Genomic DNA, 23,234 nt, shown 5'->3' with positions numbered 1-23,234 from the left:
TGGCCCCTAAAGTAACAGAATTTAAACACTGTGAATGTAATAATATGACTATCTCTGATCTTTGCTTATTTTGACATTTTTGTCTTAACTTTATGCTCAAATTACAGTAGGCCAAAAACACTAGCTGTGGTGCCTACCAGGTCCTTCAAATCATATGGATAAAACCATTCCACTTCTGCTTGTGGGCTAAACTTACAATGTAGGAATCTATAAAAGCACTTCAAAAGCATTCAATCTGATAGATTAAAGTGTATGGTTTTAGTAGTTTGAGTAAGCAGCTGCTATTTCTCGCTGAATTAGTCTTTCAATTTTTGGAGGCGTAAATGAGAACCAGATCCCTCCAATTACCCTTGTGGGACCTGAGTAGCCCCATTTCATTTCTGCCTGTTTGGGTTTAGTGTCTTAATGTGAGGTTCTTGTTCAGTTTTTGTATCCAATTATTTTGAGTTAACAAATCTGTTAAGTGGCCAGGGAATAATTTAATAGTTTTCCCACATTGTTTTTCTAGTTTTTATTCACTCAGGATGTGCTGTGACAAACGTAAAAAAATTCAACGTGGAAAGTGATTGACCACCCCTGCTATGTCAAAGATGTAGAAGTCTTTTTACTGTTTTATTAGTGTTGACACATATCTGATTGTTCCTGTGTCCTCAGTACTATTATTCGGTGAGGATCTTCCCTGGCCAGGAGCCCTCCAGTGTGTGGGTGGGCTGGGTAACCTCAGATTTCCACCAATATGACACGGCCTTCGACCTGGAGAAGGTGCGCACTGTGACCGTCACCCTGGGCGACGAGAAGGGCAAGGTGCACGAGAGGTGAGTCTAAATTTGCCCTGTGCTGTTCAGAGCAAAGTCTGGAATCCCACAAGATCCTTCTCCTGCACATTACCCCAAATGCCCTGCCAGGACCATTTCTGGATGCTCTCTAGCGTGTTGATTTCACAAAGAACATGAAGAGACTGGTAAAGGGCATTATGGGTATTGTGGTTGGATATACTGGGGGAGAAGACACAGATTTGGCTGCAAGTCTGAAACTGCCATCCCATCATTACTTTGCGCTTTCCCACCTCTGTTCCAATGGCAGCATCAAGCGAAGTAACTGCTACATGGTGTGGGCCGGAGAGAGCACCAGCCCAGGACAGAGCCGCAACAACAACGGGCTGGAGATTGGCTGTCTGGTGGACACCGCCAATGGGCTGCTGACCTTCACCGCCAATGGCAAGGAGCTCAGCACCTACTACCAGGTAAAAGATCTAAACTAGCCCCAGCCAGTTTTCATACTCTTGAGTTTGTGTCAAAGTAAGAGTTTTCATGAAGGAATCTGTATGAGCTGTGGCCATACCATCGAGCAGGCCATGAGATTACTCACTTGGAAAACAGGAGCTGGTACAGTACATACACAGTATTTATTTGGGGGTCATAAGTGTGCTATTTTTGTGTGAAGTGTGGCACAGCTTCTCTATGAATCAGATTTGTTTTTGGCTTACCTGTGCGCTGTGTACCTTTAGCTCCAGCGCTGGTGTATTTATAGCTCTGTGTTCCTCCTCTCAGGTTGAGCCCAGCACCAAGCTGTTCCCTGCGGTTTTCGCTCAGGCCACCAGCCCCAACGTGTTTCAGTTCGAACTGGGACGGATAAAGGTAACCATGTCGACGTGACAAAAGACCCGCCGCAAATAGAGCCGCTCAAAACGCTGTGCGTGGAAATGCCGGCATCTCGTGGTCTCGAGGGTCCTGGCCTGTCAGCCATATTCTCCTGCACCTCGGCATTGTGACAAGCCTCTCATGCCAAAATATAGCTCTCCAAATGATACTGAGTTTCAGCACAAGGTTTAAATTATATAGAGCTCCTAACTGTGAGACTCCACCACTTAGTCCTGACTCTTTCTACCTTCCTTACATCCCAGCATTGGAATAGGATTCTTCTGGGGACTGATGGTATAAAAAGTGATTAACAGAAAAAGGCTAACGTCCTGCAAAGGCCAGCATGTGGTTTTTTTTGTTGTGTTAGATATTTCTAATGTTGAAAAGCCATTTGGTCAGCAGGGCCTCCCCTGGCGCTTTGTGGGTAGATATAGGCCCTGTGTTACTCGGGGTTTCAGAAGGCAGTGTTCCAAGGTCTAGAGTTCTTATTACTTTATCGAGGGCATCTGTGACGTTTGGTCGCTCAGCGTGAAGCTGGCTGAGGCGGTGAGTCATCCTGTATGGACATTTGACTTTAACTGAACTGTTCTCCCGCAAACAGCGTGGGGTCTGTGTCATGCTCTTGAGATGCCATCTTCTCTTTTTGTTTCTCTGGTTCAATTCAATCCTGGTCTGTATTATCGCATATGACAATTACACTGCAAAAAAAGGCTGTCGGAACAAGTGTTTTAGTCTTGTAATGAGACTTGTAATCTTATTTTTTTCTTAAGTAGAAAATATTATCTTATTTTAAGATACTGTTTGCTTGACAAGTGAAATTTTCTTACCCCATTGGCAAATGTTGAAATGAGTCAAGCCTCATTGGCAATATTTTTGTTTTATTTAGCAAAAAAGTAATAAAAATAAGATTTTAAGTCACAGTGTAAGACAAATACATGTTAAGGTTTATATTTGGTTTTTACAGTGTAGAAATCCTGGGATGGGCTTTGATGTAAATGCAGTGATGTAAATGCAGTGAGAAGGCGATGCTGGTCAGTCTGGTTCATGATTGCCGTTTGTTTATCCCTTTGTCAGAACGTGATGCCCCTGTCAGCGGGCCTGTTCAAGAGCGAGCAAAAGAACCCCATGCCCCAGTGCCCGCCCCGGCTGCACGTCCAGTTCCTCACGCCCGTCCTGTGGAGCCGGGTGCCCAACCACTTCCCCAAGGTGGAGACGTCCCGCATTAACGACCGCCACGGCTGGCTGGTGCACTGCTGCGAGCCTCTGCAGTTCATGTCCCTGCACATCCCCGAGGAGAACAGGTCAGAGGTCACACCCCCTCCCATTCAGCAAAATACTACAAATTAGTTCTGAAGAAGCAGACTTCCCCTGCTTTTATAAGCATTTGCAGAAATGCTCTGTAATGTTAGCCATAAACTGACCCAGGATGTCAGTTTAGAATTTAAATGACTCTAGTATCAAACATGGGAGAAAAAAATGCACTAGAGTACCAGTAAGTGGCATGATAGATTATTCTATTCGTAATATGTGCTTGTGTGTATAACTCTATAAGAGTTTAGTCTATGTGACATGTGTTAGCTGTGTGTAACTTATGTAGCATGTATATACCTGTGTATGAGAAGCTCTCTATATTACCCTATAGATCAGTGGATATCCTGGAGCTGACAGAACAGACAGACCTGCTGAAGTTCCACTTCCACACCCTGAGGCTGTACTCGGCCGTCTGCGCCCTGGGCAACAACCGGGTGGCGCACGCCCTCTGCAGCCACGTGGACGAGGCCCAGCTGCTCTACGCCATCGAGAACAAGTACATGCCGGGCCTGCTGAGGACGGGCTACTATGACCTGCTCATCGACATCCACCTCAGCACCTACGCCACCGCCCGCCTCATGATGAACAACGAGTACATCGTGCCCATGACGGACGAGACCAAGAGCATCACGCTCTTCCCCGACGAGAAGAAGAAGCACGGGCTCCCGGGCATCGGCCTCAGCACCTCCCTCCGGCCCAGGATGCACTTCTCCTCACCCAGCTTTGTCAGCGTGGGCGGCGACTTCTTCCAATACAGCCCCGAGTTCCCGCTGGACATCCTGAAGACCAAGACCATCGAAATGCTGACGGAGGCCGTGCGGGAGGGCAGCCTGCACGTGCGGGACCCCATAGGGGGCAGCACCGAGTTCCTGTTCGTGCCCCTCATAAAGCTGTTCTACACCCTGCTCATCATGGGCGTCTTCCACAACGGCGACCTCAAGAACATCCTGCAGCTCATCGAGCCCAGCGTCTTCTCCGAGGACTCAGGCCGCGAGCGGGCTGACACGCCCGACGGCAACGGCTTCAAGGGCGAGCTCCGGATAGAGGGAGCGGGGGCAGAGGACGGAGGGAGGGCGGGGAACGTCCCCAAAGAGGGACTGCTCCAGATGAAGCTCCCAGAGCCGGTCAAGCTGCAAGTGAGACTCAGCGTCTTCTGGCTTTTTATTTTTGTGCCCTTATCCGTATCCAGAAATAAATGCATGGTATTATTTCCGTTAGCTTTCAACCGGCCACCCAATGGAGGTGAGATTTGTGGGAAACGGTCACATTTCTTACCCTCTACAGGTACATGAGGACACATCACATCTGGAAAAAGATGTGGCTGCTGTTTAATGCAAGGTCATTTCTCCCCTCATAGTACAAGGCAGCATATTTCTTCCACCCGCGCCCCCCCAACAACTGTGCAGTGTTCCATCCTGGAGCCATTCAGACCTCCTTGAGGCCACCTCTGTGCTAATTGGGCGGCTAGTTGAAAAGTGACGATTTGCAGTGCTCAAGGAACATTAGCAGAAAGTCACATACTATGATGTATTCACTTCAGACATTTAACTGTGGCAAGTCATTTACATTTCAGTGCCTTTGGTAAGAATGATCGTTTAATGGTATGGTTCTCAGTTTTAATGGGCTTTTGTGTGTCTGGGGTTTTGGGAAGTGATTAGTGAATATTAACTGCAGCATGCACACCCGTGGGTGCCTCACTGGTGGCTTTAGGCCTCATAGTTACACCCCAGCCTGAGCTTTCCTATCTCTCTGTTCCTTGCAGATGTGTCATTTGCTTCAGTACCTGTGCGACTGTCAGGTAAGGCACAGGATAGAGGCGGTGGTGGCCTTCTCCGACGACTTTGTGGCCAACCTCCAGGACAACCAGCGCTTCCGCTACAACGAGGTGATGCAGGCGCTCAACATGTCTGCCGCGCTGACCGCTAGGAAGACCAAAGAGTTCCGATCGCCACCACAGGAGCAGGTTGGCAGTTCTGTCCCGCGTGGCTTTGGGGGTCTCTGGGGAGGGGCACGCCTTTGGCTAGTTTCCCATGCCTCACCGTGTCCCTGCCCTCTTCCAACAGATCAACATGCTGCTGAACTTTAAGGATGAGAAGCAGGACTGCCCGTGTCCAGAGGACATCAGAGAACAGCTTCTGGACTTCCATGAGGACTTGATGACCCACTGTGGTAGGCCTGGACTCCTGGGTTTAGTCTGTTCTTTTTAGTCTTTCACTTCTCGGTATAAGCCACTGATCCTCAGACCTGGTTCTAGAGAACCACAGACTAAGGTAAGGTGTGTTAGCTGTGTAATCAACTGCTCAATTGATACATTTTTGAGTAACACTGAAACCAGCAGACTCTCCAGGGCCAGGTTTCAGGACTACTACAGGTTCTTCTATTGCTGTTGGTTCTAATCCTGTACCTGGATGGAATGTACATAATCCAGCAGGTTTACGGTTCAACTGAGCACTAAGTAACTTGATTCACCAATTTGCAGCTTTTAGTCTAAAATGTCAACCGCTCCTACCAGTTTTGAGATTCCTTGTGAGTGAAGGCTAACTGGATATCTACTTTCACTAGAGTGCTTTCAGTGTCTACTTTGCAGTACCTATAGTTTTGAGCGCTTTAATTGTCAACTAACTGCAAAACTGCATCACAGAGATTGTCACACAGAGCATTTTGGCCTTGTCTCAATGTTTTTCTTCCATCAACCCCGTTCAGGAATTGAGATTGATGATGACAAGGCCAATGAAGCAGATGGGGATTTCACCATCAGAGGTCGTCTTCTGTCCCTCGTCGAGAAAGTGGCCTACTTAAAGAAGAAAATGGCTGACTTGCCAAAGAAAAAAAAGTCGAAGAAGCCCTGTGAGTGGAGTGTTCTTTTCAAACACTGTGTGGTCTTAGTCATCATCAGTGATGAATCTGTTGGCTGATCCTCTCTGATCAGGCCTATTTTGATCTCTCCCTCTGCTTGGCCTTCACCTCTCAATAAATGCCAATAAATTCAAATTCAAATTCAAATGGCTTCATTGGCATGACGTAACACTGTACATATTGCCAATACCCATTGTTCGTCTCAGTCTTCCTCCTACTAGACAAGTCAAGTCAAGCATTTCCCAAAGTAATTTTCTGACATACAGTAACACTATGCTTCTGCCTACATACGAGAATATTAAGATTTTAATTTTCATAATGCTTTCATAAAACCCTGTAAAACTATATACTGTATAGTACTGTATGTGGTTTACAAACAGCAATTTAAAAAATACAGTAATAAATAAAACAAGGTTAGGAAAAGCTAATAGAAATAACAACCGATTTCTGGTTTTTGTGCATTTGCATTCTCTTCACTGACTGTGCTCCCCTCTCCTCTCTCTCCCCCATGGCTTGCCCCTCCCCCAGCCACTCTGCAGCACCTGATCTCCGAGACCATGGTGCGCTGGGCCCAGGAGTCCGTGATCGAGGACCCGGAGCTGGTCCGGGCCATGTTCGTCCTGCTGCACCGGCAGTACGACGGCATCGGGGGCCAGGTCCGCGCCCTGCCCAAGACCTACACCATCAACTCCGTGTCCGTGGAGGACACCATAAACCTGCTGGCCTCCCTGGGCCAGATCCGCTCCCTGCTGAGCGTGCGCATGGGCCGGGAGGAGGAGAAGCTGATGATCCGAGGCCTGGGGTCAGTAGAGGAGCCCGCGGCGGCTAGTCGTGCTTTAGCACAGGATAATATGAGCCAGCGTATCACTACTACAGGCGTTGAGCTACAGGACATTCTGATCCAGAGGATCACAATTACACGCTGTGCCACAGCTTTCTATGAGTAATACTGTTACACATGACTCACAAACTCACGGTCCCTCAGTGCTACACACAAACCTGCTTCTCAGTGCTGGAATCTAAGCTAAACAAATCCCATTCTCGCCCTCCCAATACCAAGCAGCCCCTTACTCAACACCAGTCCATCAGCCACTAATATATAATTAGTGGTTATCTTTAAAAGATTGGAAACAGGGCACAGACCTCTATAATACCACTATATTCTCTGGCTTTAATTGAGAAAGGCTCAGCTTGACCTCATCACAGTATTAAAATAATCCTATGCATTTTTTTAAATCATAGCTGCATGGCTGATGTCTTGAACCTGCTCTTATTTTTTTTGTCCCTCTATAGAGACATTATGAACAATAAAGTTTTCTACCAGCACCCAAACTTGATGCGGGCTCTGGGCATGCATGAGACTGTCATGGAGGTGATGGTGAATGTTCTGGGTGGAGGAGAATCAAAGGTAACCAGCTCCTCAAGAATTACTCCGTATGCCAGATAATGCTGTTAAATCTTGTTGTTGTATGTGTAATTAATTGGAGGCTACTAACTGCGTTCCATAGATAACCTCTTTTAAATGGATCAATATGATATGGCCTGCAGTAGGCAAAGTGAACTGAACTGTTGCTAAACCATTTCAGTCTGTTGTGAACTACATTGAGCAGTTTCTACTTGACTGTCATATATGTGAATTTTGTTCTTTCTCCTTTCTTTGATATCTGAATGGAAATAATCTAATGTAACCAATAATAGTGTTGACTTTTTTGTTACTTTTGTTAAGGAAATCACATTTCCTAAGATGGTGGCCAACTGCTGTCGTTTTCTTTGCTACTTCTGTCGCATCAGTAGACAAAACCAAAAAGCCATGTTCGATCACCTCAGTTACCTGCTGGAAAACAGCAGTGTCGGCCTCGGTAAGACCTTTTCTTTAAACATTAAAATTATTTAGTTTATTAATGGATAATATTAAGTTAGTAGGTACTCCAAATGAACTTTTTTGGTTATTGATGGTCTCATATGCAAGGTTGAAACCCTATCTTCTGTCCTATGGAGTATTACATTTTTTACTGATGAATACATTTTAAAAAATTGATAACAGTGTGTGCTTTTGCATTTGCATTTAGACTTAGTTTATGACACACAGATTCCCTTGATGCTGTGAGAGGTATTTATTATAAAGTAATAACCTTATCCTTAATCCCAATTACTGCATGCTAGGTATTATAGACAAGCCTATTTTCTCTCAAATTGTACAGGGACTGCTTAATATATTCATGCCACTTGTTATTGCTCTCTTTGTTAACAAGTAGTGTATGTGTGTGACGTACATAGGCTATTCCATGTTGTCAGATTGTAAGAGGGTGTACTTTATGACATGCATTCAGATCTGTTATTGAGCGCACTTAATCTCTTTATCAGCACATAGTGCATCTGTGTGACGTGCATATTCCCTGTTGTCAGGTGGAATTATTCCAGCAGAAAGACCTTAAGCCCAATTAGGTGTGATCCCCCCGAGAGCGCTGCGGCTCACCAGCGTTTCGACGCCGGCTCCCCGTCCCCCCGTCCCAGAGGCCGGTGTTCCCCCTGCCGCAGTCCCCGGCCTAATTCTCAGCTGTTTTTCTGCGCTCTTTTTCTCTTTTCCCCAGCGTCCCCCTCCATGAGGGGTTCCACTCCCCTGGACGTGGCCGCCGCGTCTGTGATGGATAACAATGAGCTGGCTCTGGCCCTCCGAGAGCCAGACCTGGAGAAAGTAAGCCAGGAGAAACTTCTTTTCAGGCCACTTTTGTTGAGGGGAGATGTATCTCTCTATTATTAGCCTTAAACAAAGTGAATCTCCCAGAACGCTGCGCTGATGCTGTGTTCTGTGTCAAAGTTTTTATTGGAGCGCAAACGAAAAGGAGGTGTGTGTGTGTGTGTGTGTGGTGGGCTGGGATTTATCGTTGTCGTCCACAGAGGTCTTCTTTCCTTCCTCTTGGTCTCCATAATCAGGCATGAAAATATTGAGGTCAAAATGATTGTAATTTATCATCAGAATTCTATGGTATTTCTGTGCTGCCCCATTACCATCAAACAGCTGCCATATAAACCACAGAAGTATATATATAGCTTGGTATAAACTACATTATATATAAAAGTCCTGCAGTACAATATATTATACTTAGATAAATTATTCTGATTGAAGATGTAGTCTCTTGTTTTTTAATATTGGGATTATTGGATTATACAGTATTTTTGGAAGTATGAACAAATTGGGCCACTACGATATGACACCATGAATGCAATATGATAAGATCATACGTCAGTGGCTCATTGGGTCAGGATTGATGAGTGGCAGGAGATGCGTCCAATTAGATGACCCAAGTAGATAAGACTCCTGCCTCTCCACTTCGTGATTTTTATCAGTTATACTTAACCCATAGCCCCGCTATTTCTAAAACACTGACCTCAGGCCACTGCCTATCTCATCAGCAAGGATGCCAAATTTACCGGCCCTTATCCGCTTCAGTCCACCCCAGTCAGCTTCAACCAAAAGCGGATGACACTACGCCGGGGGCTGGAACTGCTGCCAGAGTCGGCAACTTTTTAACGGCACAATTTAAAACCACTTTGCTCAAATTTTACAGCATAATGCATTTTAACGGATTCAGTTGTGGTGCCAGGAGTCACACCCCGTCTTTAATAGCAGCAACTCCGCTACATTTGCCGTGCAGGTTTTCCGGGATGACGTTTCCAAAATCTCACTGATACCACGTATTAGGCTACAATGTAAAATTCAACAGCAGCAGCACTGCGATCTGTCAGGAAAAGGCCGGAAATTTAGCCCCCGAGACCTTATCAATCAGTTTGAACCATTGATAGCATGTAAGTGATTTCTCTATTTCTTTTTTGCTGTATCTCAGTCCTCTCTCTCCTGCCCTACAGGTGGTGCAGTACCTAGCAGGCTGTGGTCTGCAGAGCTGCCTTATGCTTGTATCTAAGGGCTACCCTGATATTGGCTGGAACCCTGTAGAAGGGGAGCGCTATTTAGATTTCCTCCGCTTCGCTGTATTCTGCAATGGTAATTTGCACACTTTATTCTATAATACAAATATTCAATATTACAAATATTACACAAATATTATATTATATTTTTCTGTACTGTATGACATTTTCTATTATGGTTATAAATAATTTTTAACATACTGTACTCTTATGTTGGTGGTGTCAGCAGCCTGTCCAGCTTTTAAGAGAAATGTTAATTTATTGACAGCTGCTTATTGGACTGTGATAACAGGTGATGTCATGTCCTGTATGATCCATAATGCCAATTATAGATACTTAACTGAGTCTCCAATTAAGCAATTAAGAGTTGAAACAAAAACTTGTAACCCATGAATGTTCAATTAACATGACTGTATGATAATGCTTTGCCATGATCTTCTTCGTCGTTCTCTCAGGAGAGAGCGTGGAGGAAAACGCCAATGTGGTGGTGAGGCTGCTGATTCGCCGGCCAGAGTGCTTTGGCCCCGCCCTGCGGGGGGAAGGAGGAAATGGCTTACTGGCCGCCATGGAGGAGGCCATCAAGATCTCGGAGGACCCAAGCAGGGATGGCCCCTCCCCCACCTCTGAGTCCAGCAGGACCCTGTAGGTGGACTTCTCGGCACCATTTGAATTTCATACGGAAAAAGGGATCTACACGGTTATGTGGTCTCTGAGAGGATTCTGCAAACTAGCACTTTCTTCCCACTAGTTCAGTCTGTATTTATAGGATGCTGTTTAATCTGCAATGTGACAGTAGTTTCCTGCAGGGAGCGTTGACGTCAGGAAGAGAATGGGGCGTCTTCAGTGCAGCATTTAACATAAAAGCGTACAGTCACTCTTTGGCACAGCAACAGGACCTGCGGACAATGCTGAGTTCTTCAGACATTTCCCTTGTTGCTTTCCTGCAGTACAGGTCTGCGCATAGGGGATCTCTACCTTTGATACAAATGTGAATAAAACTAGTGCAGAAAGCTTTGATTCCACTTGACTTTCTGGCTATTCAGTAAATGAGAGTAAGGTAGCCTGGCCTTGACGTACACGCTGTTCAGCATTTCTGACGCACTGGAACAAAAGCAAACTTTTTAATGACTCGCACGAAGATGGGGGATGGAGAAATGAGTACTCCCTCATTACTCTACCCTGTTCCCGATCTGTCTTTTCATGCCAGGTGTTGCGTAAACGGTCAGGCTATTGCTGGGAAAGTCAAGTTTAAATGGGCCACAGTTTCAATGCATCGTCCCCACGGAAAACCAGCAAGTTTCTTTTTTCCATTTTCCGCAAGTACAAAATTGGCAGATGATGCAGAGTTACCAAATTACATATTTTCCCACAGCCTTTTTTATTTGATTTTTTCTGTATGTGGACTTTTTGTGATAGATACTTGTGACGTGGTGTAATTATTTCTCAGTGCTGGTGAGATGAAGCTTATGGACTTGTTGTGAGGTGATGGTGCAGCAGTGCCCCCTTGTGGAAATGGGTGGTTTCACACCCTGTTTTCACCCCCACAGCAGTGACATGCTGGAGGATGAAGAGGATGACACTATCCACATGGGAAACGCGATCATGACCTTCTACGCCGCTCTCATTGACCTGCTGGGGCGCTGTGCCCCGGAGATGCATGTGAGTTTCCGTGGCGACACCCCTCCACCTGCCCGCATAGAACCAATGTTTCACAGTGGAAATGACCATATATGGTTTTCTGATTCTATCAGAAAAGAAAAGCACGGGTATAATTAGTCCCACGAGATAATGTTCCCAAAATACTCAAAAATACTCAGCTTTGACCAGATGAACGTGTGTTTGTTTCTGCCTGTGTACCTGTGTGTGAGTGTGAGTGTGTGCATGTGTTTGTGAGTGTGTGTGTGTGTGTGTGTGTTTGTGTGTTTGTGTTTGTGCGTGAGTGTGTGTGTGTGTGTGTGTGTGTGTGTGTGTGTGCATGTGTGTGAGTGTGTGTGTGTGTGTGTGTGTTTGTGTGTGTGTCTGTGTGTGTGTGTGTGTGTGTGTGTGTGTGTGTGTGTTGTGTGTGTGTGTGAGTGTGTGTGTGCGTGAGTGTGTGTGTGTGTGTGTTTGCACGTGTGTGTGTGCATGTGTGTGTGTGTGTGTGTGTGTGTGTGTGAGATAACGGTCCCAGAATAGACATGTCAAAGCCCCACAGTGCAGGTTGTCGCAGTGGGCAGGACGGATTCTCTCTGCTTTGCGGTTTAGCTGATCCACGCTGGAAAGGGGGAGGCCATCCGCATCCGAGCCATCCTGCGCTCCCTGATCCCAATCGAGGACCTGGAGGGGGTGATCAGCATTCCCTTCCCAATGCCAACCCTAGCCAAAGGTCAGACCCTGCCCAGCTCAAATAGGCCTCTGGCAAAATGCAGTACCAGTAACCCAGGTTGTAATAACTTTATAATACTGATTTGCATGTGCATTCATGTACATTGAAAAATTATATATTGGAATTAAGTAGTTCTTTTTGAGGGAGTGTGTGTTGGCTGAGTAGTCAGTATTTAAAAATGATGGGCAGGGAACTTCTTTATATATACAGAGTAAAGGCACACTAAGTCTTTCATAGTATGAATAGATTTTTTTTTTTGAGGAGATGGGGGGGTTTGGCGAGGTGAAAAAGTATTCGCAAATACACTGCGGGAGGTTCAATTAGGTGCATCCAGGTACTCACTAAGCTCGTAACCTTGAAAGGTTGGTCTGTCCAATTATACGCTTTCCTGGTATTTCATTTTCTCACAGCTTTGAAATGGGATTAACGCATCTCCTGATTGCATTTCAAGTTCATCCAAGCATAGAGATGAAGGATATGTGCTTCGCACATCGCTCCTGTTAGTCTGGCCTGACGAATCTTCAGAGCAGTTATGCTGTCTGTCGATTTCTGACTCAACCAAACTAATGAGCCAAGATAATGGATTTTGGAACTTGCTGTGGTCACTTAGAGATATAAATGTGTTTTTTCATTCTGTGTCGCTTATTTGGTTATCGAGACTGGAAACGATCAGCGTTAAGAACGTTGTGAAATTACAGGCCTCTAATGAAATGTGCTGCATAGACTGACTCCACTGTGTCCCCTCGGGCTATGTGTGTGTGTGTGTGTCTGTATTTGTGTACGTGCTTGTGTGTGTGTGTGTGTGTGTGCATGTGCGTACATGTGTGTGTGTGTCTGCGCGCGCAGACGGAACAGTGGTGGAGCCAGATATGTCGGCAGGCTTCTGTCCGGATCACAAGGCCGCCATGGTGCTGTTCCTGGACCGAGTGTACGGCATCGAGGACCAGAACTTCCTGCTGCACCTCCTGGAGGTGGGCTTCCTGCCGGACCTCCGGGCAGCTGCTTCGCTGGACACGGTGAGCGATCGCCCGGGAAACTGTGCCAGCCAAACAGCCAGATAAAATTCATACCTCTCTAGCTACATACACAGAATTCCACAATGCATGTTCCTGAGGAGGAAATGATGTCATAAATGATGCGGTTGTGGAGCTGACCCAGCTAATGTTTCCTGTTTCACAGGCTGCGCTGAGCGCCACAGATATGGCCCTGGCTCTAAACCGCTACCTGTGCACCGCCGTGCTGCCCCTGCTGACCAAATGCGCCCCCCTGTTCGCCGGGACGGAGCCCTTCGCCTCGCTCATCGACTCGCTGCTCCACACCGTGTACCGCCTGTCCAAGGGCTGCTGCCTGACCAAGGCCCAGCGAGACGCCATCGAGGAGTGCCTGCTGGCCGTGTGCGGGTGAGTCCCGCTAGCCCGCTGTCCGTCCGTCTCATGCTCAGCTGCTTTATCACTGTAGCCTCAGACACTGTGGTCCAGTTTTCTCACTAGTCTCTGACGCTGTGGTCCCATTTTCTCACTGTAGCCTCAGACACTGTGGTCCAATTTTCTCACTGTAGTCTCTGACGCTGTGGTCCCATTTTCTCACTGTAGTCTCTGACACTGTGGTCCCATTTTCTCACTGTAGTCTCTGACACTGACCATTTTCTTACTGTAGTTTCAGGAATTTTGATTCATTTCCTCAATGTAGTCTCTGACACTCTGTCCATTTCCTTACTGTAGTCTTAGACACTGGCCATTTACTCACTGTAGTCTTAGACACTGTGGTCCGTTTCCTTACTGTAGTCTCTGACACTCTGTCCATTTTCTCACTGTTGTCTCAGACATTGGACATTTTCTCACAGTAGTCTCAGACCCTCATGCTCAATCTATTAGCACACCATTTCTATTAAGACAGAAGCAAAATCAGACAGCAACATGGAAGAAAATGGGCCCGCAAGTAAGAAAGAAATACATAAGTCATACAGCTCAGGCAGACACAAAATATACCTGGTATCTGGCCATCTGAAACAAAATGTGCTATTCTCTTATTAAAAGATTTATCTGAATATATTCCTGGTCTTGCTTCAGAGAGAGGCTGGCCTGACCCTTATTTGAGTAGCCAGTACAGTGGAATTTAGATGGTAAATTACAGAGTGAAGTATAAATGATGCAACGCTGGTAACAACAGCGCAGGGGAGTCTAGGGAAATCTAAAGTCTAGTCTGAAAGGCTGTGGAAGTTCTGCCAAATAAGTTTATGGCCAAAAGATTTTGAGAAAAGATGCTGGTATCTCGAGAGTCCTCACCCATTTTAAAATAGGTTTATTTAACATCTAACACAGTGTTTGTGTGTGTGTGTGTGTGTGTGTGTGTGCATTTGTGTATGATTCTACAGTAAACTGAGGCCCTCCATGATGCAGCACCTGCTCAGGAGGCTGGTGTTTGATGTTCCTCTTCTCAACGAGCACACAAAAATGCCACTGAAGGTATGTAGTATGCATATAAGGCAGGTAGTGATGCAAGAGTGATGCATAATAGTTAGGGAACTTGGCTAGCAACTGAAAGTTTGTGGGTTAGAGTCCTGGCCGGGGTGCTGCTGTTTTACCTTTGAGTAAGATACTTAACCTGAATTTCTCCAGTAAAAATATCCTACTGTATAAATCCAACTGTAATTTCTGTGTAAATCACTCTGGATAAGAGCGCATAATTCTATGCATGTCTGTGCTTGCCCACGTTGGTGAGTTACCTATTCAATAACATCCTCTGTTCTGGTTGCTGGAGTGTGCTGATTTTTCAGTAGCTCATATGTAGATGGTCATATCTACTGGCTGCTTGCAGTTTCGAAGAGAAACTATCATTTAGCAGTTCAGAGAGCTGCTCTTGGATCACACAAGTGCAGCTGCAGTGGTGTGCTCTAAAATTGAAAATGAAAAAGAGGCTATCATCTCATTACAGGATAGGTAACTAATCTGAGCTATGATCTTTATAGACCTGCACTGAAGTTGTACCATATAAGTATTAGTATGATATTAGTGTGTTTGTTTATGGGATTAGTCAGGGATCAAACCAGTCTGTCTCCCATTCCAGTTGCTGACCAATCACTACGAGCGGTGCTGGAAGTACTACTGCCTGTCTGGAGGCTGGGGGAGTTTTGGGGCCGCATCAGACGAGGAGCTGCACTTGTCCAGAAAACTCTTCTGGGGAATATTTGACGCCCTGTCTCAGAAGGTTGTGGGAACCTCATGTCCTTCATGTAGCCTTGGGTTTTGTGTGATGCAATTTATCTTCAGAATAGTTGTGTTTCGAGGCCCTCTAGCGTTGAGTTAGAAAAACTACAGCAGCACACACACACACACACAGTTCTGCTGAATCAACGTCAAGATCAAATGAACAAAGATGTTTTAGAAAAATAGCACAGGTGGACTAAGACCAGCCATATCTCACTGGACCTGCTACTGTTAATTTGTTCGCCATAAGCAAGTCTGAATTAGTGTACATGTAACACATTCCTCATAATACATGTAGTAACTTCAATGCAAAATGAAATATTTGATGACTCATTCATCTGTGGTCCAGATTTTACTTCGACTTTTCCCCATGTACTGGTAAACATGCTCTCATCTGAAATTCTGTGTGTCTCATCCTCACCTGTGTGTATGCACTGCTCTCACACCCCCCTCCTCTCCCATGCTTTATGCAGAGGTACGACCAGGAGCTCTTTAAGCTGGCACTGCCCTGCCTGAGTGCGGTGGCAGGGGCGCTGCCCCCAGACTACATGGAGTCCAACTATGTGGCCATGATGGAGAAGCAGTCCTCCATGGACGCAGAGGGCAACTTCAACCCCCAGCCTGTTGACACCTCAAAGTAAGAGAACTTTGGATTAGTAAATGCTTTCCATGCATTCCCACCTCTCCCTCACACACTCACACACTCACACACACACACCTACACACACACACACACACGCACCCGCCCACACATACATGCATAGACACTGGGAAACTGGGATAGCTTTTTTGACCTGCATTTTGGTGAATGCAAGAGATGAATTTCATAACAACAAAGTTCTTGCTTGCTAGCCATTTGTGTGAACTTTTAACAGCTAGAACCAACCTGAGCCTGGTTCCTTCTGAGGATTCACCGGGAGTTTTTCCTTGCCACAGAAGTGTATTGTGATAATTGTTTGTGAAATGCGCTATATAAATACATTTTGATTGATACGGCTTGCTAATGTTAGCTAGCCAGTTCTCTTCAGTCTGCTCTTCCGAGACACATGCATATCATCAATACATTTTTGAATGTTTTATTCTATTTATGCAGTGTCACAGTCCCTGAGAAGCTGGACTATTTCATCAATAAATATGCGGAACATTCTCACGAAAAGTGGTCCACGGACAAGGTGATGTGTCCTGTCTCTTATACAGCTGAGGTATTGTTGGAGCAGGGCATGAACGTGTGTGAATCTCACACTGTGTTCTGTGTGTATCTCACACTGTGTTCTGTGTGTATCTCACACTGTGTTCTGTGTGTATATCACACTGTGTTCTGTGTGTAGCTCACACTGTGTTCTGTGTGTATATCACGCTGTGTTCTGTGTGTATCTCACACTGTGTCCTGTGTGTATCTCACGCTGTGTTCTGTGTGTATATCACACTGTGTTCTGTGTGTATATCACACGGTGTTCTGTATGTAGCTCACACTGTGTTCTGTATGTAGCTCACACTGTGTTCTGTGTGTAGCTCACACTGTGTTCTGTGTGTATCTCACACTGTGTTCTGTGTGTATCTCACACTGTGTTCTGTGTGTATCTCACGCGTGTTCATGGTATCATCACATGTTCTGTTGTTTCATGCTGTTTCTGTGTGTATCTCCACGCTGGTCTGATGTATCTCAACTGTGTTCTCGAGTGTCTCACGCTGTGTTCTGTTGTATTACGCTGGGTTCATGTTCGCACACGTCTGTGTGAATCTCACCTGTGTTCTGTGTGTATCTCACGCTGTGTTCTGTGTGTATCTCACGCTGTGTTCTGTATGTATCTCACACTGTGTTCTGTGTGTATCTCACGCTGTGTTCTGTGTGTATCTCACGCTGTGTTCTGTGTGTAGTCCTGGTTTTGTGATCCTGTGTTCTGTGTGTATCTCACACTGTGTTCTGTGTGTATATCACACTGTGTTCTGTGTGTAGCTCACACTGTGTTCTGTGTGTAGCTCACACTGTGTTCTGTGTGTAGCTCACATTGTGTTCTGTGTGTATCTCACACTGTGTTCTGTGTGTAGCTCACACTGTGTTCTGTGTGTATCTCACACTGTGTTCTGTGTGTGCTTCTGTTCAGTTTGCCAACGGCTGGGTTCATGGGGATCAGCTGTGCGAGGCCTCCAAAGTGCATCCTCTCCTCAAGCCGTACAAAGGCCTGTCCGAGAAGGTACTGCAGTGCCCTGGGAACCCGGAAACAGAAGGATGTTTAGCTTAGAGCAGCACGTATAGGCTCATTGTATTGCCTGTTGAAAATATAGCACGAAGACATGTAACATCTACAAATAGTCTGGATTCAGGCCTTAATGATATAACAGAAGGAAGGATGAACAAGTTGACGCTACTAGCAGCCACTCCTTATACTGGGGGAGGGGTGTGTGTTTCCTGAGATGAAAGGCGCTACATTAATACTTAATCCACTGTAATGAATATTTGCTCTTGAACACCTTGTGTGACTATACTCCCAGTGATCGGAACTGCAGAATTTGTGCCTTGTCATGATATTTATACATATCTTTCATCTTACAGGACAAGGAAGTGTACCGATGGCCAATTAAGGAGTCTCTTAAGACCATGCTGGCCTGGGGGTGGAGTATCGAGAGGACGAAAGAGGGAGACCCTGCGGGACTGCACAACCGCGCCCGCCGAATTTCTCAGTCCAGTCAGGTGACACATTCAGTCATGCGATGTGACCTGTAAACCTTCCTAACGCCTGCTCGAGCTTGTGTCAGGTCTGGGAGACTCAAGCAGCAGATGTCGTGAAAAAACGTGGAGATTTATTTCAGACAGGGTACAGGATAAGCAACGTCTCGTAGTCAGAATACAGGCGCAGGTCAAAATCCAGAATCCAACACAAACAGCAAGGCACAGATCAGAGCAAGACAGTCGATGGAACAGGCGAGTCATATCAGGCTAGAATAAAAAGTCGCAGGAGAAACTATCAAAAAACAAGCAAGTTCAAAACCGGGAATACCAAAGATACAGAATAAGTTGTAGCATGCAAAACGGGACGTTGGCAAGAAATGGCACGAACTAATAGCAACAATTGTGAATGGGATGCATGAGGAAGGTATGGAGGCTGATTCAGATCGGAACGGTGAACGGGGCGTGCGTGAAGAACAGGACCTGGGAAAAAAACACCACCACCAACGAACCAACTAAAACAAGTAAACTGAATAATAATAACTAGCATAATAAAATAAAATAAACAACAACGGAACACAAGGAGAATCAGGCAGGATTCCTGACACATTGCCTGTGGCTGCTTTCATTAGAGTAGGACTACTGCCATGAAATGAATAAAGATATATCAGTATATGCATTCATTTAAGGTTTTATGAAAAGATATATTTGTACCATATTTTAAAAGGACTTTCTGTGGAGTTGTCGGACATTTATGTTCATCAATGCGCAGTCGAGTCTAAGGATATCTATATTTTGAGAAGGCCAATATGTACGCGCTCTTGCCTTTCATGGCGTATTTCTCGCCCAGCTGTCCATCGAAGGCACACATGGCTTCAGCCCACGGCCGATCGATATGAGCAACGTGACCCTGTCCAGAGACCTGCACGTGAGTGACAAGCTGTCTGCCACGCCCCTACGTCACCGGGGCATCTTGGTGTGCTGTTGCCATGGAGTTACAAAAAAAAAAAAGGAAAACAAGCTCTAATGTTGTAGCTGCTGTTCTTTGCTCATAACTTTAGGATTATGTAACTGGCTACAATTTTTGCTATGCAGAGTAAACTATAGATGGTTTCATCTGCCTGTACAGTCGCACTGTAATATAATTGAACTTTTATGTTTAAATATAGTGAGGTGGATATGTATATGCATACAATATACCCAAGGGGACCTGTTTGGATGTGCCCCAGATTTAAAGATACGCTTTGAACATCCACTGACTTGGATGGAGTGCAAAACAAGTACTTTCCTTATGGTTCATGTTCAGGTCCTTGCTCACTTGTCCTAGAAATGTCTCAAAGGAGTAATTATATTTTGCATGGTATTTGCAAAAATATTGGCATCATAAAATGGGTTCAGGTCTTTTAAAGCCTCAGTAATGCTGTATTGCATTGTTTGACTTGTTTTTTCAGTCTATGGCAGAGCTGCTTGCAGAGAACTATCATAATATTTGGGCAAAGAAGAAAAAGATAGAGCTGGAAGCCAAAGGTACAGTGGTGTGTTTTTCTCTCCCGTCCCTGCGTTTGTGTTTGAGATGACAGGCCCTCTGAAATGTGCACATGTCATCATCTCCGCCGTCGCCGTCACGAGCCAGCGCGAAGGCGACGGCGTGCCTGACACAAATCCGAGAGCCTGCCTATCAGCCCCTCCTGCCGCTCCGTCTTTTCACCCAGTCACGCTGTGCGAAGCCTCTCGCTCCAGAAGATAATAATCGCACCGGGGCCCCTCTTTGCCGCCTCGGAGGCAGTGGCGAATCCCAGCTCCGACAAAAAAAATAAATAAAAATTTGTTTCTGCCGGTGAAAGCTATTGTTTCTCTTTGGTTGTTTAATCAATCTGCCAGTCAAGCGGAGCGCCCTGTCCTTACGGTACGTGTCGTACCGCTCCGAAAAAAAAGACAGGAGTAACGCAACGGGGACTGCTGCGGGGAGCGAGGGCTGCTCGCGTGTGAAGCTCTGTGATGTGCACTGATTCGTGTCGTCGTGTTCTCTGTCTCCTGTGCTCGGTGTTCCCCTCCCGTAGACAGGACTTTAATGTTTACTGATGAAGGTACGCTAACGTCCGCCTCCGCCTCGCGACCTCTGCTTGTCGGCGCGCTTGTAGCTGGGGTAGGCCTTAGATGTGGCTCTGACCGCTTTGACCTTTGAATCGCCTTTGTAGATTTAATCTCCTTGGTAGCATTGTGTTTGTGAAGCATATAGGCGAGACAGCTTAAAACTATGCGCTGTAAGGAATCGACATGCATAGTTTAATGCTGAAATTAATCTTGAAATGACCTTGTACTGTATGTGACCATCTAAATTCAGCAGGAAGTGGAAATAAAGTAAAGTAAATATAAGTAAGTAAAGCATATAGTATAGTAAATATAATAGTGAAACTCACGTGGAAAATGGCAAAAATGTTATCCCTGTCGATAAAATGACAGTTAAGAACCATTTTGCGCATTAGTGTTTCGCTTTGCTGGTCTTCATCAGAATGCAAGAACCTTATGCTCTGACGAATTTTTGTTGTATTTGTGCTGTTTTTTGTTTTTGTGTTCATTGTAGTTTTTGAATATGTTCATTCAAGAAACTTTGCATGTGAGCTGCTTCTGCCTTTTACGCACAAGGCAATAACTTAATTTAATCATCGCTCTAATCTCATTTGGAGGTGTGCAGGGGTGTGCCGATGGGAGCTTCTTTTCTATCCGAGACTTTGAAATGATATTTCTCGGCATTAATATTTTTCCATTTTATTCTTTATATTGGTTTCTCTCACATGGTCTCCCTCAAGCTCTGGGTGGTGAGATCGTCCCACCCCCGCAATGGCAATAATCACACAGTGTAGCACAGAGAACGCAATCATATTCCAAAATGAAATGGTGGTGCGAGAAAAGAGCAGGCGTGGATAAAGAAAGAGGGAAAGAGACAAAAATAAGAAAATAAATCTACGAATAAAAAGAACAATATCTAAGCTATGTCTCCTTGCCATTTCGTAATTTCCTAGCTATATTGAAAGTCACTCCTTTCTTGACCAAACTGAAATAATACATATTGGTGCCAATATACATATTATGTGTACATAGACATATACACCTTTACACTCATATTCAGATACAGAAGGTCACACATGCACCTATGCCTACCAAATTAACATACCTACACATAAATTGGTTGGGGTACCTTAAGACATTCCATTACAAAAGGAAAAAGAGGGCATTATAGACCTCTTCTTCTAAATATTATTTTGGGCCATTTGTTCGATCAAGGTTTGGTAACTTGCATTGTAATCTGTGTATCTCTGCTTTCCCCACCATTCTATATGATATTTTCTCACTGGATGCTATAGTACACAGCTGTCTGTGTCACTCTTCTAAAGAGTGGCTAGTCAATTTCCTTCCCAGTAGCAGTGCAGTGTGAACTCATTCTGCCATAGGCACAGATATGTCTTTAATTTGTTCAGGGTCAGAAATTATATCTCTTAATGAATCTCCAGGAATTCATTATTCAAGGGATTAAAGGTCAAAAACAATATAGCAATATTTATGGATTAAAAATGTCAAAGGGTTTGGCTCAATGAAATTCATATTCCAGAAGAAAATTTTTTTTGTGCGCAATTGATTGTTTTTCAGACCAGCTGTAGTGTTAGGCCAGCAGATGTCGCTGTTTTTCTTCTTCTGAACTTGAATCTACAGCATTTCCACATCAGAATCTATATTTTATAATGCAGTCTGGATGTTAGTTTCTGTACCTTATTAGCTGCAGGCCCAGCATTTGTGTCTCTACACTGAAATCCCGTTGGGTACGTGCCTTTTCCACAGGGTTAGGCAATTTACAGCTCATGATTGGTTAATTAGCATTTCATGTAATCCGCTTATTTAAATGGCCGTTGCATTTGTCTAATAATCACTGTGGGTATAATTTGTATGTCCACCAGGAGGAGGGAGCCATCCTTTATTGGTGCCCTACGACACTCTTACTGCCAAAGAGAAATCCAGAGACAGAGAAAAAGCACAAGACATCCTCAAGTTTTTTCAGATCAATGGCTACACGGTCTCAAGGTGGGGGAAAGACCGTTGATTCTCTGTGCATCCCATGTCTTCAGCATGTACAGCTGTGCTATTATTTATTTATTTATTTATTTATTTATTTTTTGTGCCTCTACAGGGCTATGAAGGAGCAGGAGCTAGACACCCCCTCCATAGAGAAACGTTTCGCCTACACCTTCCTCCAGCAGCTCATTACTTATGTGGATGAGGCACACAAACACATGATGGAGTTTGGTGAGCGGCGCTTCTGGTCTTCCCTATTTTCAATAATAGCCTTTTCATTTAATGAGTGTATTGCTTTTACGCTGCTTACATTTTCATTGAACACATTTAAAGGTTGTTCCTTTAAACATTTGAAAGTTTAATTGCATGGATTGAACAATGTTACTTTCAGATGGTTTCCGGTTTATTTGAATTTAATTGAGGTCCTTTTTACGCTTGCTTTTAATTGAATAAGTTTGAAATGACGTTCAAAGTTTGAACTTTTTCTGAAGCATTGTTGGCCTTCTATCTCGTCACAGACGTAGGAACATGGGGCAAAGGAGAGAAGATTCCTCATGAGCAGCAAATGAAGTTTTTTGGGAAGGTCTGACTCATTTTGCTTATGCTTGTCTCAAAAGCAGGTTCATTTTCATACAGAAGTGTATAAAACTGCAGTATGGCAGCATGTCTGTACATTGTTTAGACGATAACATTTGCAAGCACTCTTGCAGATCAGTGAGTGTTTTCAAAAGCACATGTTGCAAAGGAAAACAAAATCAAAAAACTTTCAATTCATTATATGACTGAGGTCTTTGATCTGTAATTGCTGAAGGCAGCTTTGTGTTTCCTTTTGCTGGTGGTGTACTTGTTTTGACTTACGGTAATTACTGTAATCACCGTACTGTAATTACTTAATTACTGACATCTCTGACGAAGGACAGAAGTGTCTGAAATGTAAATCAGCCACAGTCTAATAAAATCGCATGGTACGTAGTGTTGTATAAATCATACCAATTGCTGAAATCTCCTCAAAAAAATAAAAATAGAAAATAAAAATAAAAGAGGTTCAAGTCAATGCACTGTTGAAGATGCTCATTAAATGTGTCTCTGAGGAGCTAGTGTGCTCCATTACTAACATCAATAACAAAGAGCAGCAAACAGAGCAACATCAAACAGCCACAAATCAGGTTCGAATGTTTAAGAAAAATTTAAAA

General features: G+C 44.7%; 1 protein-coding gene across 5 annotated transcripts in view; it reads left to right on the top strand.

Moving 5' to 3' along the window:
• Window positions 1-23,234, top strand: part of ryr2a (ryanodine receptor 2a (cardiac)) — a 164,222-nt gene that overhangs the window by 104,185 nt on the left and 36,803 nt on the right. For 3 of the 5 annotated variants that reach the window (XM_064320554.1, XM_064320553.1, XM_064320552.1), the window contains 29 exons: window positions 655-815; window positions 1,084-1,243; window positions 1,551-1,637; window positions 2,715-2,941; window positions 3,283-4,087; window positions 4,714-4,914; window positions 5,015-5,120; window positions 5,655-5,798; window positions 6,336-6,609; window positions 7,101-7,215; window positions 7,534-7,666; window positions 8,399-8,502; window positions 9,675-9,810; window positions 10,190-10,376; window positions 11,282-11,393; window positions 11,979-12,099; window positions 12,946-13,115; window positions 13,279-13,499; window positions 14,474-14,564; window positions 15,166-15,306; window positions 15,779-15,942; window positions 16,399-16,477; window positions 17,411-17,500; window positions 17,860-17,997; window positions 18,824-18,901; window positions 19,425-19,500; window positions 21,927-22,050; window positions 22,157-22,272; window positions 22,560-22,624. In XM_064320554.1, the coding sequence (XP_064176624.1) occupies window positions 655-815; window positions 1,084-1,243; window positions 1,551-1,637; window positions 2,715-2,941; window positions 3,283-4,087; window positions 4,714-4,914; window positions 5,015-5,120; window positions 5,655-5,798; window positions 6,336-6,609; window positions 7,101-7,215; window positions 7,534-7,666; window positions 8,399-8,502; window positions 9,675-9,810; window positions 10,190-10,376; window positions 11,282-11,393; window positions 11,979-12,099; window positions 12,946-13,115; window positions 13,279-13,499; window positions 14,474-14,564; window positions 15,166-15,306; window positions 15,779-15,942; window positions 16,399-16,477; window positions 17,411-17,500; window positions 17,860-17,997; window positions 18,824-18,901; window positions 19,425-19,500; window positions 21,927-22,050; window positions 22,157-22,272; window positions 22,560-22,624 (4,626 nt within the window). Of the gene's footprint in view, window positions 1-654; window positions 816-1,083; window positions 1,244-1,550; window positions 1,638-2,714; window positions 2,942-3,282; window positions 4,088-4,713; window positions 4,915-5,014; window positions 5,121-5,654; window positions 5,799-6,335; window positions 6,610-7,100; window positions 7,216-7,533; window positions 7,667-8,398; window positions 8,503-9,674; window positions 9,811-10,189; window positions 10,377-11,281; window positions 11,394-11,978; window positions 12,100-12,945; window positions 13,116-13,278; window positions 13,500-14,473; window positions 14,565-15,165; window positions 15,307-15,778; window positions 15,943-16,398; window positions 16,508-17,410; window positions 17,501-17,859; window positions 17,998-18,823; window positions 18,902-19,424; window positions 19,501-21,926; window positions 22,051-22,156; window positions 22,273-22,559; window positions 22,625-23,234 lie in introns of all 5 variants that reach the window. The other 2 variants (XM_064320545.1, XM_064320538.1) reach the window with 1 other exon arrangement.

The sequence above is a fragment of the Anguilla rostrata genome, chromosome 2 (assembly GCF_018555375.3).
Source record: "Anguilla rostrata isolate EN2019 chromosome 2, ASM1855537v3, whole genome shotgun sequence".
Classification (NCBI taxonomy): Eukaryota; Metazoa; Chordata; class Actinopteri; order Anguilliformes; family Anguillidae; genus Anguilla; species Anguilla rostrata.
Note: the sequence above shows the minus strand (reverse complement) of the source record. Positions and strands in the feature narration are given on the sequence as shown.